Here is a 15,443-nt window from a genome sequence, read left to right as displayed (position 1 = left end):
GGAAGAATCACTAAATTCTACACCTGAAACCAATTTTACCATATATGTTAACTAACTTGAATTTAAATGCAAACTTTGAAATAAAAAAATTTAAAAATAAACATCCTAAATTGTTAAAAAGAGAAAGGGAAAAGAAAACTAACCTGTCTTGCTTTTTCCTTTTCCCTGATACTCTATTTCTAAATGAAATTATTCTTTTTTCATACTATCAAAAAATAAAGTAGATTCTCAAAGAGATTAGATGAATTTGACAGCAATATAAAATTTAGCAATGCCATTAATGAAAGGAGCAATAAAGGATTAATATTCAATATTATAAATGTGACTTTGTTTTTAAGGAAGGAATAAAACTACCTTCCCTGGGTGAAGTCCAACCCACTAAAAATTTGGTGAGAGTGATTGTATAATTTTCTTTCTTCATCAGCTTTTTATTCAACTTAATTCCTTTATGTTTCCCTTTGAATTTTTTCCTTTTTTATGTTTCCCTTTTCCTTTTTAATGGTTCGGTTTGAAAATATTCATTATAATGTTAATAAAAGGAGACGAAAGGTACCCCTTAGAAATTGGATCCCTTTAAGCTACATTTTTTAAAGCCACTCCTTTATTTTTTATTTTTTTGGAGTTTTATTGATTTATTTATTTGAGAGAGAAAGCATGCAGGGGCGAGAGGTGGGGGAGAGAATCTTAAGCAGGATCCACATCCAGTGCCTGAGCCCCGTATGGGTCTGCATCTCACGTCCCTGAGATCATGACCTGAGCCAAAATGGAGAGTCAGACACTTAACCGACTGAGCCCCCCAGGTGCCCCTTAAAGCCATTACTTTAAAATAAAAGAAGCTAGGGAAAATATCAGAGCACCAATTTTTTTATAAAGCAACAAAGTTAGAACATCAATAGGTAATAAGCAAAAGACATGAGTGAACTACTTTTATAGAACATAAACTAGAAAACAAGTATATGAAGAAAATAGCCATCCTGGTCGGTTAGTAAACCTTCAGCATAACCTAACATGATGGAAATTAAAGATTGAACATTTTAAAATGTGTATTTTTTAAATAGAAATTTAAAACTTTTTTTTATATATTTTTCTAGGAAGACAATAAATCTGTAAAGGAACAGAGAAAACAAAAGAGCTTGTGTTCCCTAGGGATACTACTACAAAAGATAAAAACTTGTTGGAATAAAATTTTGAGGGGCTCCAAAGAACATTGAAAAATATGGAGTGGCAATATAAAGACATATGAACTTCAGTTGTATCCTTCAAGAGTCTATCTTCTCGTACAAATCTTGGGGCGGGGGGTAGAATACCCTAGAAGTTACAGAATGCATCCTGGTAAAAGCGGATTAGAGCAATTTCTCAATTGCTACTAGAAGATGGATATAAACAGTGGAAACCAAAGGCTGCAATCGACAAACCTTCATATGTTTTTGGACATATATCAATCAGTATTAATTCTGTGATTTTTGTAAGACAATCCAAGTAAGGTATTAGTTGCAATAATACTTTTTAAACCTGTTTTAAAATTTCAGAAGACATATAAAATCTGTGAAGTATATAAGCAGGAATTAAAAATTAACATTGCTTTATTATCAAAATAATTGTATGCACCAGCATACTACGATGAGAGTGGAAATTGTCTTCTGTGCTGGAAATGTTTCAGAGTTAACAGATGTGGATAATGCCAATGAGAGTAAGAGTTAGATACCTTAAAGAAACAGTGGTATGAAGGAGTCCAAGATCCTTAAGAGAGATTAAGACATGTAGTTAAACTTGAATGCATAAGACAGTGCCTTCATTAATGGTATAGCAAATGTTTTAAGATGACCATAAAGAATGATTTCACAAAATAGCAAGTCACCTGTTCTAAGGATGCTAAACCATAATACTGAGTTACTTTTGTCATTTATGTGTAATAAAATTTGTCTAAATGAGTTTGCAATTTGGGAAGTATATTTTTAACAGAATAATATATGTTGTCCTTTTAATTAATGGAATGTGTATTTAATTTTGACACTGTATCTGTATTATATAAAAATATTTTCATACAGTATTACAAACAAATTGCTGACTTTGGATAACATTTCTCTTTTGATAATAAATGACCTGTGTAGTAACACTGTCAGATTCACTTCATGAATTTTTAAGAATTTTTAAGACAAGATTTTTAATACTGCACTACTATTTGATCTCTCACTGTCATCGAATATGTGACTTTTAAAACCTTATTAATACTCAGAATGTAAATGAGACCAAAACTATATAAGAACAGGAACATTACTTTCTATGTTAAATTTTAACCTTTTAAAAGAGACTTTTGTATATACCAGAACCAGTTTAGAAAGGTCTGTCAACAGTCTTCACTTACTTACAAAGGGAAATGAAAACCCTAGTCGAGAGTCAGAGTCCTCCCGCTGTCACTCAACTCACATCCTTCCTGCTCTTGTACACCTTCATCAGCACCTGACCGGCTTGATTTGAGCTTTGGGTGATGCACTGTGTGGTGGGGAAGACCTTCCTCTCAGTCCATGTTTATGTCTCACTCTCCCTAACCCTTATGCCCTTCACCCTCACTAGTGCAGATTCCTGTGTAGAACTGTACAGAAAGTTGTACAGAGTTCACGGATTGCTCCACTCACAGGGCTTTGAATCAAGTATGTTTTCTGTTTGGTTTTCATTATTGACTCCAGAAAAGGGAGCTGACGAGTACTTTTAGGAGCAAACGATTCTTCACCACGCTCTTTCTTTAGAGGGATTTTCCAAGTAAGCTGTGCTTCCTTCTACCATAAAACATGGTCAGCTGTGTGATACACCTCCACCCTGATGAACTGGCGCTGTTGGTAAACCATTAGCTATAGAAATGAGGGAACTTTACGTTTCTAAAGGTAAACTCTTAAAACTGTCCTTGAAAGTGTTTCCATAAAGGCTGTCTAAAACATCCCTAACAAGTGTTGAAATAATTCTGAGATTGTGGTAAAATAAGGAACAATATCTTTAAATGCTTGTTAAAAGTTATTAAAATTTTCTTCCCTATGGTACATCTGAATTTTAGAGAAAATTCACACTCAAAACAGTATTCAGCATACACTGTTGTGTCAAATGCTTGGGAAAAAAAATAGCCACATATTTATGGTTATATTTGCCTTCTTTGTTTCCTACCCACTAGCAAGGTAAGTAGAGACAGGCAGGCTAATTAATAATGAACTTGGACATTATACTTTTATTATTTATACTCCCCAATTAAAGACTTGTTTTTTTAAAAAGATTTTTTATTTATGTATTTGACAGAGAGAGACATAGCGAGAGAGGGAACACAAGCAGGGGGAGTGGGAGAGGGAGAAGCAGGCTTCCTGCGGAGCAGGGAGCCCAATGCGGGGCTCGATCCCAGGACCCTGGGACCATGACCTGAGCCGAAGGCAGACGTTTAACGACTGAGCCACCAAGGCACCCCAAAGGCTTGTTTTATTTCAACGAATGTTTTCTTCCAAATATGTACATGGATGCTTTAAATCAGCATTTTCTAAAGTTTGTCCCAAGAAACCCTAATCCTCATCAATGCTACAAAAAAAGAAGACAATGACAACAAAGAAGATGAAGAAGAGAGAGGAGGAGGAAGAAATGAAAAAAAGGACAAAGAAAAAGAGGGAGGATTCTGTATTCTGGGGTCAGATAAATTTTCTCTTGGAGAGTCACAATTTATATAAGCATATTATTAAAGGCTGTGTAAACTCAATACCGCTTAAAAAAAAAAAGTTTAACACTAACATAACATTTCCAAAACTTGACTAGAGAATGCTACTTTTATGTAAAAACCATTACCTAAATGTACTTCGGGGAATATTGCATTATACAAAGGGACTCAGTTAAAAGTCTTTTAAAATAGGCTTTCAAGGAATCTCTTGAAGGAAATAACTCCTTTCAGGATTAAGATAGTTCTATTAAAACTAGAAAAATTTCTTTGCCTTAGGCCATAGTTTCATTGACAGCTTACAAAGGACATTTCATCAAATCTACTGTAAATATTTCTCTAGAAACATACATCCTCTACTCTAAGTCAGATAGTCTTTATGGTACTCTGTCCATGCAGTCTTCATGTCTTTAGTTATTATGCTCTTATTGCTTAGAAAGTTCTTCCAAATTCTTTCCAGATCCTGCTCAAACTTCAAGGGGCATCTCAATTCCTTTCTCCTCAATTGCTATGCCTTCCATGATAATTCTAGATAATGTTAATATTTCTTCCTTTAGTTGCCTAGCACTTACTTGTATGTATCATGCATTATTATCAGATTCATCTTAATATTTTATCTTAAATACAACTATTATTTACATTATTCTATTTATGTTTTCTCCTGAAAGAGTGTATGACCTTTTATGTTCCCTTCAGCTCCTAACGGGAAAAGCCAGGCATATTATGGTTAATAAGTAAAGACAAATTGCATTAAACCAGTGTATTAATAAAATGTATTTAATTATCAAAAATTACATTAGAATAATAATAGAAAAATAAAATCTGTGGAAATATAATAGGACAAGAGAAATAAAATAGGTAGGTACATTGATAATCACCAATTCCAACAGTTTTTAACATCTCAATATCAAAATATATGTATGCACCTAGATTCATGAGTTATTTAGTATTTAAGAAAGATGCAAAATAGTTACTTTTGTTTGGGAATAACTTGGGATTTATTTTCACTTGTTTGTTTTACATCTTCTCCATACAAAATGGTAAGAAAGAAGTGCGTTTTTTCTGTATATAAGTGGGGGAGAGGTTAGATACACTTTAGGATCTTATTCTCAAAGTGAATCCATTTTTTTAAGTGGGGCTTGAACTCACAACCCTGAGCTCAAGACCTGAGCTGAGATCAAGAGTTGGACACCCAACCAACTGAGACACCCAGGTGCCCCATCAAAGTGAATCAATTTTCTATCTATATTTTACATGAATAAAATTAAGACATGGCAACATTTACAATTTAGGATTTACTGCTCTTGCTTGCTGATTTTTTCCTTAAGACCTAGTCTACGGGTTCCTCCTTTCTGAAGCCTTCCCACACTTCCCAGGTGGGGTTAAGGATTCCTTCATTTGTGCCTCCATTGCTAAGCTCAACAAATAGCTCAATAAAGTACCAGGTACGACCATGTGAGAGACGGAAATGTGTTTGTTAATTTCTACCTCTGATGTTTATCACAATTTTTTTTAAAGATTTGTTTATTTGAGAGAGAGAGAGAAAGCAGTGGGGAGGGACAGAGGGACAGGGAGAGAGAAACCCTAAACAGACACCATGCTGAGTACAGAGCCCATCATGAGGCTTGATCCCATAATCCCATGACCCTGAGATCATGACCTGAGCCAAAATGGAGAGCCTGATGCTCAACAGACCACACCACTCGGGCACCCCTGATGCTTATCACAAATTTTATGTTTGAAATAATCTGATTGAAATGGGAACATTTTACTTAAAAAATTAATTGGGTAGGAACTCTTACAAATTGTTCTGGAAACGGTTCAAATACTATCACAAATAAAAGGACCTTGGTTTGCAGAACATCTAATCAGGTAAAGTAAAGCTTCCTAGGAGAATCAGAAAGATCTGCCAGAAAAGTACAGAATGACCGTTATCTACCCTATCATCTCCTTGCCGAGCATTCCCAGCAGAAAGGAAATCTTTAGCTGTGAAAAACCTTAAATGTGTAGACAAATACATCTTCCTACTTAAAAAAGAGGTATTACTTTCACTAAGGGTAAGTCAGATACCAGGGTTGGGACTTATATCTTCACAGCCGTGGGTTTAAAGAAGTTCCAGCTTTTGAATACAGACCACTTAATGGGAAGATGCAACACAGATACAGATAATTAAATCATTCAACAAATATTTATTAAGTATCCATCTCCAATGTGCCAGTTCTGGTCCTAGGGGTACAACAGAGTCCCTGCCTTCCGGGAACATATATTCCAAAAGAGGAGACAGTCCACGAGTGAACAAAATTATTACAGAAAACAAGTTCTATGGGAAAAAAAAAAAAAAAAAAAAACCCGAGATAGACTGACTGATGGAGACAAGGGGTATTTTAGGTTAGATGATCAAAGAAGACCCCTTTAAAGACATTTGAGGGGCGCCTGGGTGGCTCAGTTGGTTAAGCGACTGCCTTCGGCTCAGGTCATGATCCTGGAGTCCTGGGATCGAGTCCCGCATCGGGCTCCCTGCTCAGCAGGGAGTCTGCTTCTCCCTCTGACCCTCCTCCCTCTCATGCTCGCTCTATCTCATTCTTTCTCTCAAATAAATAAATAAAACCTTTAAAAAAAATAAAGACATTTGAAAATATTTTATTGGTCTCAAAAATCTCAACATATATCGCTGGCAATATAAGTTTCATTGAAGGATTCAAGTGTTTTGCAAAAGATCAAAACAATACTTCAGCTATAAGACATAGTACACTGTCATAGAAATAAATTATGAAAACATCAAATGTTTGAAGTAGTATGTTGGCCTTCAGTAGTAATGTACAAGCTTTACTTACATATTTTGAAATAATTTCAGATATATGGAAAATTTGCAAAGATAGTACAGAGTGTTCCTGTATGCCCTTTACCAAATTTCCTCTAAGGCTAACATCTTATGTAACCATGGTACATTTATCCAAACCAAGAAACTAGCATTCTTTGTTGTGGGGGTGGGGTTGCTGTTCATTGTGGAGTGTTTGGCAGCATCCCTGGTCTCTACCTACTAGATGCCAGTACCATCCTCCCCCAAGTAGTGACAATCAAAAATGTCTGCAGACATTGCCAAAATGTCTCAGGGAAAAAGTTGAAACCAATGTTCTAGAAGTTTTTGGTTTTACATTTTGCAGTTTAGGTCCATGACTCGTTTTGGGTTATTTTTGAATATAAGGTATCATAGGGGGGTTTTGTTTTTTTATTTTGTTTTTCTGCATAGGGACATCCAGTTGTTCCAGTACCATTTGTTGAAAAGACTACATGCAGTTGGCCTTTGAACAACATGGCCTACTGTCGACCGAAAGCCTTACCAACAACAGTCGATTAACATATATTTTGTATGTTATATGTATTATATCCTGTAATCTTCTAATAAAGCTAGAGAAAAAGAAAATGTTAAGAAAATCATAAGGAAAATACATTTACAATATTTGTAAAAAAAATAATCCATGTATAAGTGGACACATGCAATTCAAACCTGTGGTGTTCAAGGGTCAACTGTACTTTGTCAACTGAATTGTCTTTGCCCTTTTGTAAAATTGTTTATTGTATTTTTCTGAACCTATGGATGCTCTATTCTTTTCCAATGGTGTGTCTATCTCCAAATACCACACTGACTTGATTACTATAGCTTTATAATATCTAGAACTTGGGTAGAATAAATCTTCAGAATTTTTTCCAGAATTGTTTTGGCTATTGTAATTCTTTTGCCTTTCCATATACATTTTAGAATCAGCCTATCATACCACAAAAATCTTGCTGAAATTTTGATTCAGAGTGCACTGAATCTATAGATTAAATTGGGGAGAACTGATGTCTTCACTACGTTTATTCTTTGAATTAATAAACACTGTATTTCTCTAGATCTTTTGAGTTCTTTCATCAGTGTTTGAGTTTTTGGCATATGTATATTTTGTTAGATTTATGTATAACTATTTACTTGTGTGTGTGTGTGCATGCCCACAGGCTACTGTCAATGGTATTTAAAGTTCAAATTCTACTGTTCATCACTGGTATATAGGAAAGACTTATTTTTTTATATTTTCCTTGTATCCTATAATCTTCCTAAAACTAAACTTATCAGTTCTAGTTTTAGATACAGTCCTTGAGATTTTCTACATAGACAGTCATGTCATCTGCAAATAGACGTCGTGTCTTCCATGAACATAGAACTTAAAATCTCATTTTTTAAATTCTTAATTTACTTTTAGCATAGCCCCACCAGCAGAGATTTTGTCAAGCATTACTTTCTGATGTCTGTATTATGAAAATAATAGGCATAATGAATTAGCCTTTTAAAACTATCCAATGCTCCATCTTCACAAATTTTTGGCTATATATTTCCCAGGGCTTTATCTCTCCCCTGCCATTGAGAATCACTGCTCTAAATTAATACTAATAGTTACTGATACATTTCTGCATAAAACACTTTCACTTCAATTTTCAGATTTGCTAGTTTGAAACTATTACAAATACAAACAAATCCTTGTTTTCTAAATATATCAATCATTCCCTGCAATGTCCATACCTCACGTAAGGAGTTCTCCAACACCTACGATTTCTTCTAAGGGGCTATGTTCTTTGCCATGTGAACTCATACCTCTATCCCAACTAATGAGAAGGGAGTAAAAGGGAATCTGCCCTAAGTACAACAAATTGATAGACTGACTAATGATCTGTGATGTAGGTCATAGAGCTTGAAAAGATGGAATAATTCGGGTGCTCTGTGTCAGAAATTTGAATCACAGTCCTAAGTGAATTTGCCCAAAATGAGTCTGAAAAAGAAAGTTGTGAGGTTTAATTAAGCTGGATACTGACAAGGTGAATGAATGGGAGACCCAAAAAGATACATAGCAGTGAGTGAGGAAGATAGACAATAGATAATGGACAAATGAGCTCTGAGAAGAATAGAGGTTGGCAGTGAGACCAATTAATTCTTGGAGCTGCCTCAGCACCTAATGACCTTCCATTTTTAATTCACATGCATCTTATATTAACCCCCTTTCTCAGGGTAACTTAGAAGGATATCTGTCCCTTACATTTGAAAGTTCTATTCAGATCATTTGACATTGATGAATAAGGAAATAAGAATGAAAGACAAGTTTATGAATATTAGGGACTAAATTCAGAAAGTAGAATTAATTGCTAACTTCTGCCTCCTTAAATGAGACAAAGGAATTGTCAATAAAAAAAAAAAATAGGGTTTTACTTCTAATGAGTGGGACATTAGGGAACTGGATGGCCATCTTGAGAAATGGGGATACTTCCCCTTTTGTTATACTCAGGTGGGGTTGAAAAGTCTGTTTGTTTCAATCTAAATTGTACATAATCAAATACCAATCTACGCTGTAGAGTGTGACACTTTTCTGAGAGCTGAGTGTTAAGACTACTTAATTTGATCAATACACAGACACTTTAGGGTGAAACAGGCAACAGCTATTTCCTCTTGCCTTTTATTTTGCACTAATTTAGGGGTGAAAGAACATATACAGAGATTATATGTCTAAGCCAGATCATGTCATTCCCTGATTCCTATCTTACTGAGTAAGCCAAAATCATTTCAGCGGCCTCTAAAGCATACACAATCTGGCTGCTGCATTACCGGACTTAATTTTCTAATCTCTTCCTTCCTCAAACCATTTGAGAGGTACTGGGCTCCCACCTCAGAGCCTTTGCACTTTTTACCCTCTGCAAAAAATACTCTTTCCTCTCTTTCCCACTTGCATGCTTCAACCATATTGAATATTATTTTTAGCAGAAAACACTGAACATTAGGGTGAACAGTTCAATAAACTATGCAATACACGAAAGAGATGAACAATAATGCCTCACTCCTCTTTCAGGTCTGTGCTCAAATACCACTCTCTTGATGAAATCATCCCTGAACTACCCTATTTAAAATTGCAGCCCACTTCCACTCTCCCTCATCTCTCTCTAACCACCTCTTCCCCATTTATTTTACTCCATAACACTTGTCACATTCTAATAGTAAATATGTTTACTAATTTATCTACTATATTTTCATATTCCTCCACTAGAATGTGAACTTCAAAGGGACAGGGATTTTCAACTGCTTCATTCACTGCATGTAGAACAGTGCCTGGCACATCATAGGAATTAAAATATTTGATGAACATGTAACATACATATATATCCAAAATTATTACTACTACTAAATAATTGATGCCATTTACTGATAGCCTGTTAAGTGTCAAACATTGCACAGAGATTTTAGACACATTTCTGATAATCCTCAAATTAGCCCTGCCCAATAGGTATAATTATGCTTACAGCATATTTCTTAAAATTCATTTTCTTCCATGAGAAACTCTTGACTCCAAGAAACAAACTCAGGGTTGTGGGAAGGGAGGTGGGTGGGGGGGGGATGGGGTAACCAGGTGATGGGTATTAAGGACTGCACGTGATGTGATGAGCACTGTTACATGCAACTGATGAATCGTTGACTACTACATCAAAAACTAATGATGTACTATATATGTATATATGTTGGCTAACTGAATTTATTTTTTTTTTAACATATACTGTATTATTTGTTTCAAAGGTACAGGTCTGTAATTCAACAGTCTTACACAATTCACAGCACTCACCATAGCACATACCCTCCCCAATGTCTATCACCCAGTCACCCCATCCCTCCCACCCCCCACCACTCCAGCAACCCTCAGTTCCTTTCCTGAGATTAAGATTTCCTCGTATCAGTGAGGTCATATGATACATGTCTTATACAATGGAATATTATGCAGCCATCAAAAGGAATGAAATCTTGCCATTTGCAATGACGTGGATGGAACTGGAGGGTATTATGCTGAGCAAAATAAGTCAATCAGAGAATTTAAATAAAAAATAAAAATAAATTAAAAAGTTTCTATCTTCATGAAAAAAAAATTCAGTCTGTGATTATTTATCACCATAATTGGGATAAGCTTGCTCTTGGGACCATAATTGGGAATCAGCTGCTCTTGATTCAATATGTTGAAGATTCCCTCCTGTAGAATATGATTGTAAGCACTTTTCCCATTGCCATGGCCATTATAAAAGGGAAGCATGAGGTCAGGTCAAATTTTATCACTGAAGAGTTTTAAGTACAAATAAGAAATCTCAGTCCAGTTAGCTTAAGCAAAAAGGTATCTATTAAAAGCTATTGGGTAATTCACAGAATCTCTAGGAGAGCCAGATAATCAAGACTGGTGGCTCCGTAGCCAGAAACAAGGCCCAACTTAGACTGATAGACTAGTCCAGAGTAGGAAACTCAGCTCAAGTGCTACCACAGGGCATAAGTCACATCTTGACTCTGCCACTGCTACCCTGGAAGCTCGCTGCCTCTCCAGCAGACTTCACCATCCCCACTGGAAAAGAGATACTGCCGCTTCTGTGGCAGCTTCTTCACGTTGCTTGTTTCAGAATCCAAGTCTGTTCAGTTGTCAGATGATATGACCACTCCCTAGCTGCGAGAAAGGATGGAAAACTAAACTCTGGCTATGATCTTCTTGAGGCAGTGGGATTCAAAACAAAAAGCTTAACCACACACGGAGGAGAATTTCCAAAAGATGCTAGCCACAAATGTAAACAATGCCTATTACAGACAGTAACAAAATTTAGATTGAAAATAGGTCAAAATCTCTCACTACTGGGTACGACTTGGACAGTTTTAAATTTCTAGTATTGTTCAATGTTTTCTACTTAAACTATAGTTAAGTATTTAAGGCAATGAATAACTGCCCCTCGTCTTCATACAAGTTTTCTGGTAATGGCATCAGTGAGATACACTGATACAAGAGGGAGAACTATACCAGTGCTGACCGAGGGAAGGCCATGGGGACACAGTGCCTCACCGAGGATAGACAGCTGCTCTAGCATACATGCTGCTCATTCAAAAGGAGTTTTGATTTTATCTGTAGTGAGACATATTAAAAAACAAACCTATTGTTTTAAATTTTCAAAGTAATTGTTCATTGAACAGTATGTTTCCAAAGAGAATCACCCTTGAGGAATTAGGGTTTAAAATAAAAAATTCCAAATGTTTCTTGTTTGGCAATATTAGCAAAAATTTTTTAAACTTACTGATTCTAAAATTATTGTTCTTGACTAAAATAACTACAAGAAAATAAGAAGATAACATTAAACACATTTTAAAGTTTAAAAGATAAGCCTATAGGTAAATATGTGAAAATGGATGTACTTCAGATATATACATATATATCCCCCTCCAGCTCAACAATAAAATGGTCTTAAATATTTAGACCAGTTTAGTTTTTATGTTCTGCGAAGTAAAAATTCACTTGCATACCATGGACTCTTCAAATCATATGGGTAATAATTAGAAAGGGGGAAGGGACTATGTTAGAATGTTGTTTGGGGCGCCTGGGTGGCTCAGTTGTTAAGCGCCTGCCTTCAGCTCAGGTCATGATCCCAGGGTCCTGGGATCAAGCCCCGCATCGGGCTCCTGCTCAGCGGGAAGACTGCTTCTCCCTTTCCACTCCCCCAGCTTGTGTTCCCTCTCTCTCTGTGTCTCTATCTGTCAAATAAATAAATAAAATCTTAAAAAAAAATGTCCTTTGCGTGAAATACAGGAAAAATAATCTCATGAAAATTATACCTGCAGTTAACAGATACTTTCAGCAACCAAGGTATTATAAAAACAAACTAGCTTAACTTGATCACAAGGGTTACCATCTGTATTTTGTGAATGCTATAACATAACTGAAGATGAGGTCGTGACTTTAAACAAACTACTACTATCACATGCAAGTGATTTTGAAAACATAACCCTATTTTTAAAAGATTATTATATTAACAGTATAAAAAACATAAAGAAAATATAAAAACATCAAAAATCCTTCCAGTAGAAATAAGTACAATATACTGAGGAATGTATTTCAAGCCTTCATCTGTGCAGTTCTTTACATATGCACTCTTTTAGACTGTTTGTCTTAGTGGTAAAACATAACCTTGTTATACCATTAAAAATTATTTGAAAGTGCTTTAATTATTAACTTACTAAATGACTGAATTTTTATGGTTTCAATTGGCCTTTTATTTTTTTATTTTTTATTTACGTATGGTTGACACACAATATTACATTAGTTTTAGGTGTACAACATAGTGACTCAACTTCTCTGTCCATTATGCCACGTTCACCGCAAGTGTAGCTACTGTCTGTCACCGTGCAACACATCGTCACTGACTATATTCCATATGCTGTCCCTTTTATTCCTGTGACTTATTCTTTCCGTAACTGGAGGCCTAGATCTCCCACCCCCCCTTTACCCATTTTGCCCATCTCCCCACTCCCCTCCCCACTGGCAACTATCAGTGTGTTCTCTGTGTTTATAGGTAGGCTAAATGGTTTAATTTTTGTCACAACAAATAATAGTACTATTAAACATCGTCTGCCTAAGTATTTTTCTGTACTTCAGATTACTTCCTCAAGAATCAGTGTCTTGGAAACAAAATTACTAGGTTATGAGGCATGACTATTTTAAAGGCTTTTAAAAAAGATAAAATTAGTCAACTTTTCAAAAAGTATTATCAATTTTTATTTCCACCATTAGTGGATAAGGGCATTCATCCTGGTGCACCATGAAGTTTTCGGTTTTATTATAATTTAAGATTGTTGATTTGATGAATGAAAATCAGCATTTCATTGTTAAGCATACTCACCACTACTCAGAACTATCGGCAATCTCCAACCTTATCAGTGCAATTCAAAACAGGCATAGAAACAAGTATTGGAGCAGAGAAAAAAGGACAATGAAAGTGGAGAGTTACGTGAGGTGAGATGAACAGTTGGAATTAGTAATTTTTACTCAGCATCATTTTTCCTCAGTCTTCAGGACAGTCCCAAGTAGTTCACACTTTACATTCCAATAGACCCCACTGCACACACATCCTATCCACTGCCATTGCCTTTTCCCCAGCAAAGGTGGGGAAGTGCAGCTCTTGGTCCCATTCTACCAGGCCTCCTCCTAAGCACTGGGATAGGGAGGAAAAGAAAAAAAGCAAGAAATGGTCAGCTGTATAACTTGTGGTGATGAGAAGCTCTATCTTCAACATTTCTGCAGTATTTTGTTGGTACTTTATAATAAAATTTCATGAAAATGAATCCTCCTGTTTGTCCTGAGTTGTATGTATATCAGCTCCTCCAAATAAGTTACATCAACTTTATAGCATAAGGACTTAATCACATCTTACTTATTGCTCTCAATCCCTAGTATATCAGAGAATGAAGAACATGTAAAGTTTTTTTTTAATATTTGTAAGTACAAAGTTTTAGTTTAAAGTATAAAGTAAGTATAAGTTAAAGTTTTAGTTTTGTGCATCTCATATTAGTTGGTCTAACAACTTACTTAGATCTTACTTTAAATAGATGTCACTCTCAATCTTTCCATTTGCAATGACATGGATGGAGTATAATGATCAGCAAAATAAGTCAGTCAGAGAAAGACAAGTACCATAGGATTTTGCTCATATGTGGAATTTAAGATATAAAACAAATGAACAAAGGGGAAAAAAAGAAAGACAGAGAGACCAACAAGAAACAGACTCTTAACTATAAAGAATTGATGCTTATCAGAGGGGAGGTGTGTGTGTGGGGGGGGTGGGGAATGGGTGAAACAAGTGATGGGAATTAAGAAGGGCACTTGTGATGAGCACTGGGTGATGTATAGAAGTGTTCAATCCCTCCCTATATTGTACATCTGAAACTAATATAACATTTTATGTTAACTGGAATTAAAATAAAAACTTAAAAAATAATAAAAAATAAATAAGTAGATGTCATTCTCCTATATTAGGTATCATTAAGTTAGGTTAAAAGATTGAAAAAAATTATCTTAGAAGGAAATGAAACTCTTGTACTACTAAGATGAAATATTAAAGTAATAGTACAAAGAATATCTGGTAATATTTGAGTAATATGTTTGAGATGCACAAATTTGCTAACAAAATATTGTGAAGAGTAAATATTAAACATTTCTATTAATTACTACCACCCTGGTACCCAAAACGAGCTAGACTAAAGTTCTTAAAAATCAACATATGAGGGTGCCTGGGTGGCTCAGTTGGTTAAGCGACTGCCTTCAGCTCAGGTCATGATCCTGGAGTCCCAGGATCAAGTCCCGTATCGGGCTCCCTGCTCAGCAGGGAGTCTGCTTCTCCCTCTGACCCTCTTCCCTCTCATGCTCTCTGTCTCTCATTCTCTCTCTCAAATAAATAAATAAAATCTTTAAAAAAAAAAAAAAAAAAAAAAAAAAAAAAAAAAAATCAAAATATGAGGGGCGCCTGGGTGGCTCAGTCGTTAAGCGTCTGCCTTCGGCTCAGGTCATGATCCCAGAGTCCTGGAATCGAGCCCTGCATCGGGCTCCCTGCTCAGCGGGAAGCCTGTTTCTCTCTCTCCCACTCCCCCTGCTTGTGTTCCCTCTCTTGCTGTGTCTCTGTCAAATAAATAAATAAAATCTTAAAAAAAAAAATCAACATATGAATTGTTAAAATCACAACAAAATAAAAACAATCTTTTATAAATCTCTGTAAGGCCATGATATATATGTATCTCATACTTATACTGCTGAGAGGCCTTTAAAATAAGAATTGAAAGCTGGCAATATTAAATTATCTAAAAGCACCCTCTAGTGGCAAAAAAGCAGTTCACCTATAAGACAGACAAAATTATCTATGAGTATCCTGACAGTTTAATAACCTGAAAAATTTC

At 35.6% G+C, this 15,443-nt stretch overlaps 1 protein-coding gene across 2 annotated transcripts in view; it reads left to right on the top strand.

Annotated features, from left to right (window-relative positions):
* Nucleotides 1-1,211, top strand: part of IL7 (interleukin 7) — a 45,278-nt gene extending 44,067 nt beyond the window's left edge. For both annotated transcript variants that reach the window (XM_021688601.1, XM_021688600.1), the window contains one exon: nt 1,092-1,211. In XM_021688601.1, coding sequence (XP_021544276.1) covers nt 1,092-1,211 — 120 coding nt within the window. The remainder of the gene's footprint in view (nt 1-1,091) is intronic.
* Nucleotides 1,212-15,443: the final 14,232 nt, after the last annotated feature.

This window comes from Neomonachus schauinslandi, chromosome 4 (assembly GCF_002201575.2).
Source record: "Neomonachus schauinslandi chromosome 4, ASM220157v2, whole genome shotgun sequence".
Classification (NCBI taxonomy): domain Eukaryota; kingdom Metazoa; phylum Chordata; class Mammalia; order Carnivora; family Phocidae; genus Neomonachus; species Neomonachus schauinslandi.
The sequence above is the reverse complement of the archived record's forward strand: the minus strand, read 5'-3'. Positions and strand labels throughout refer to the sequence as shown.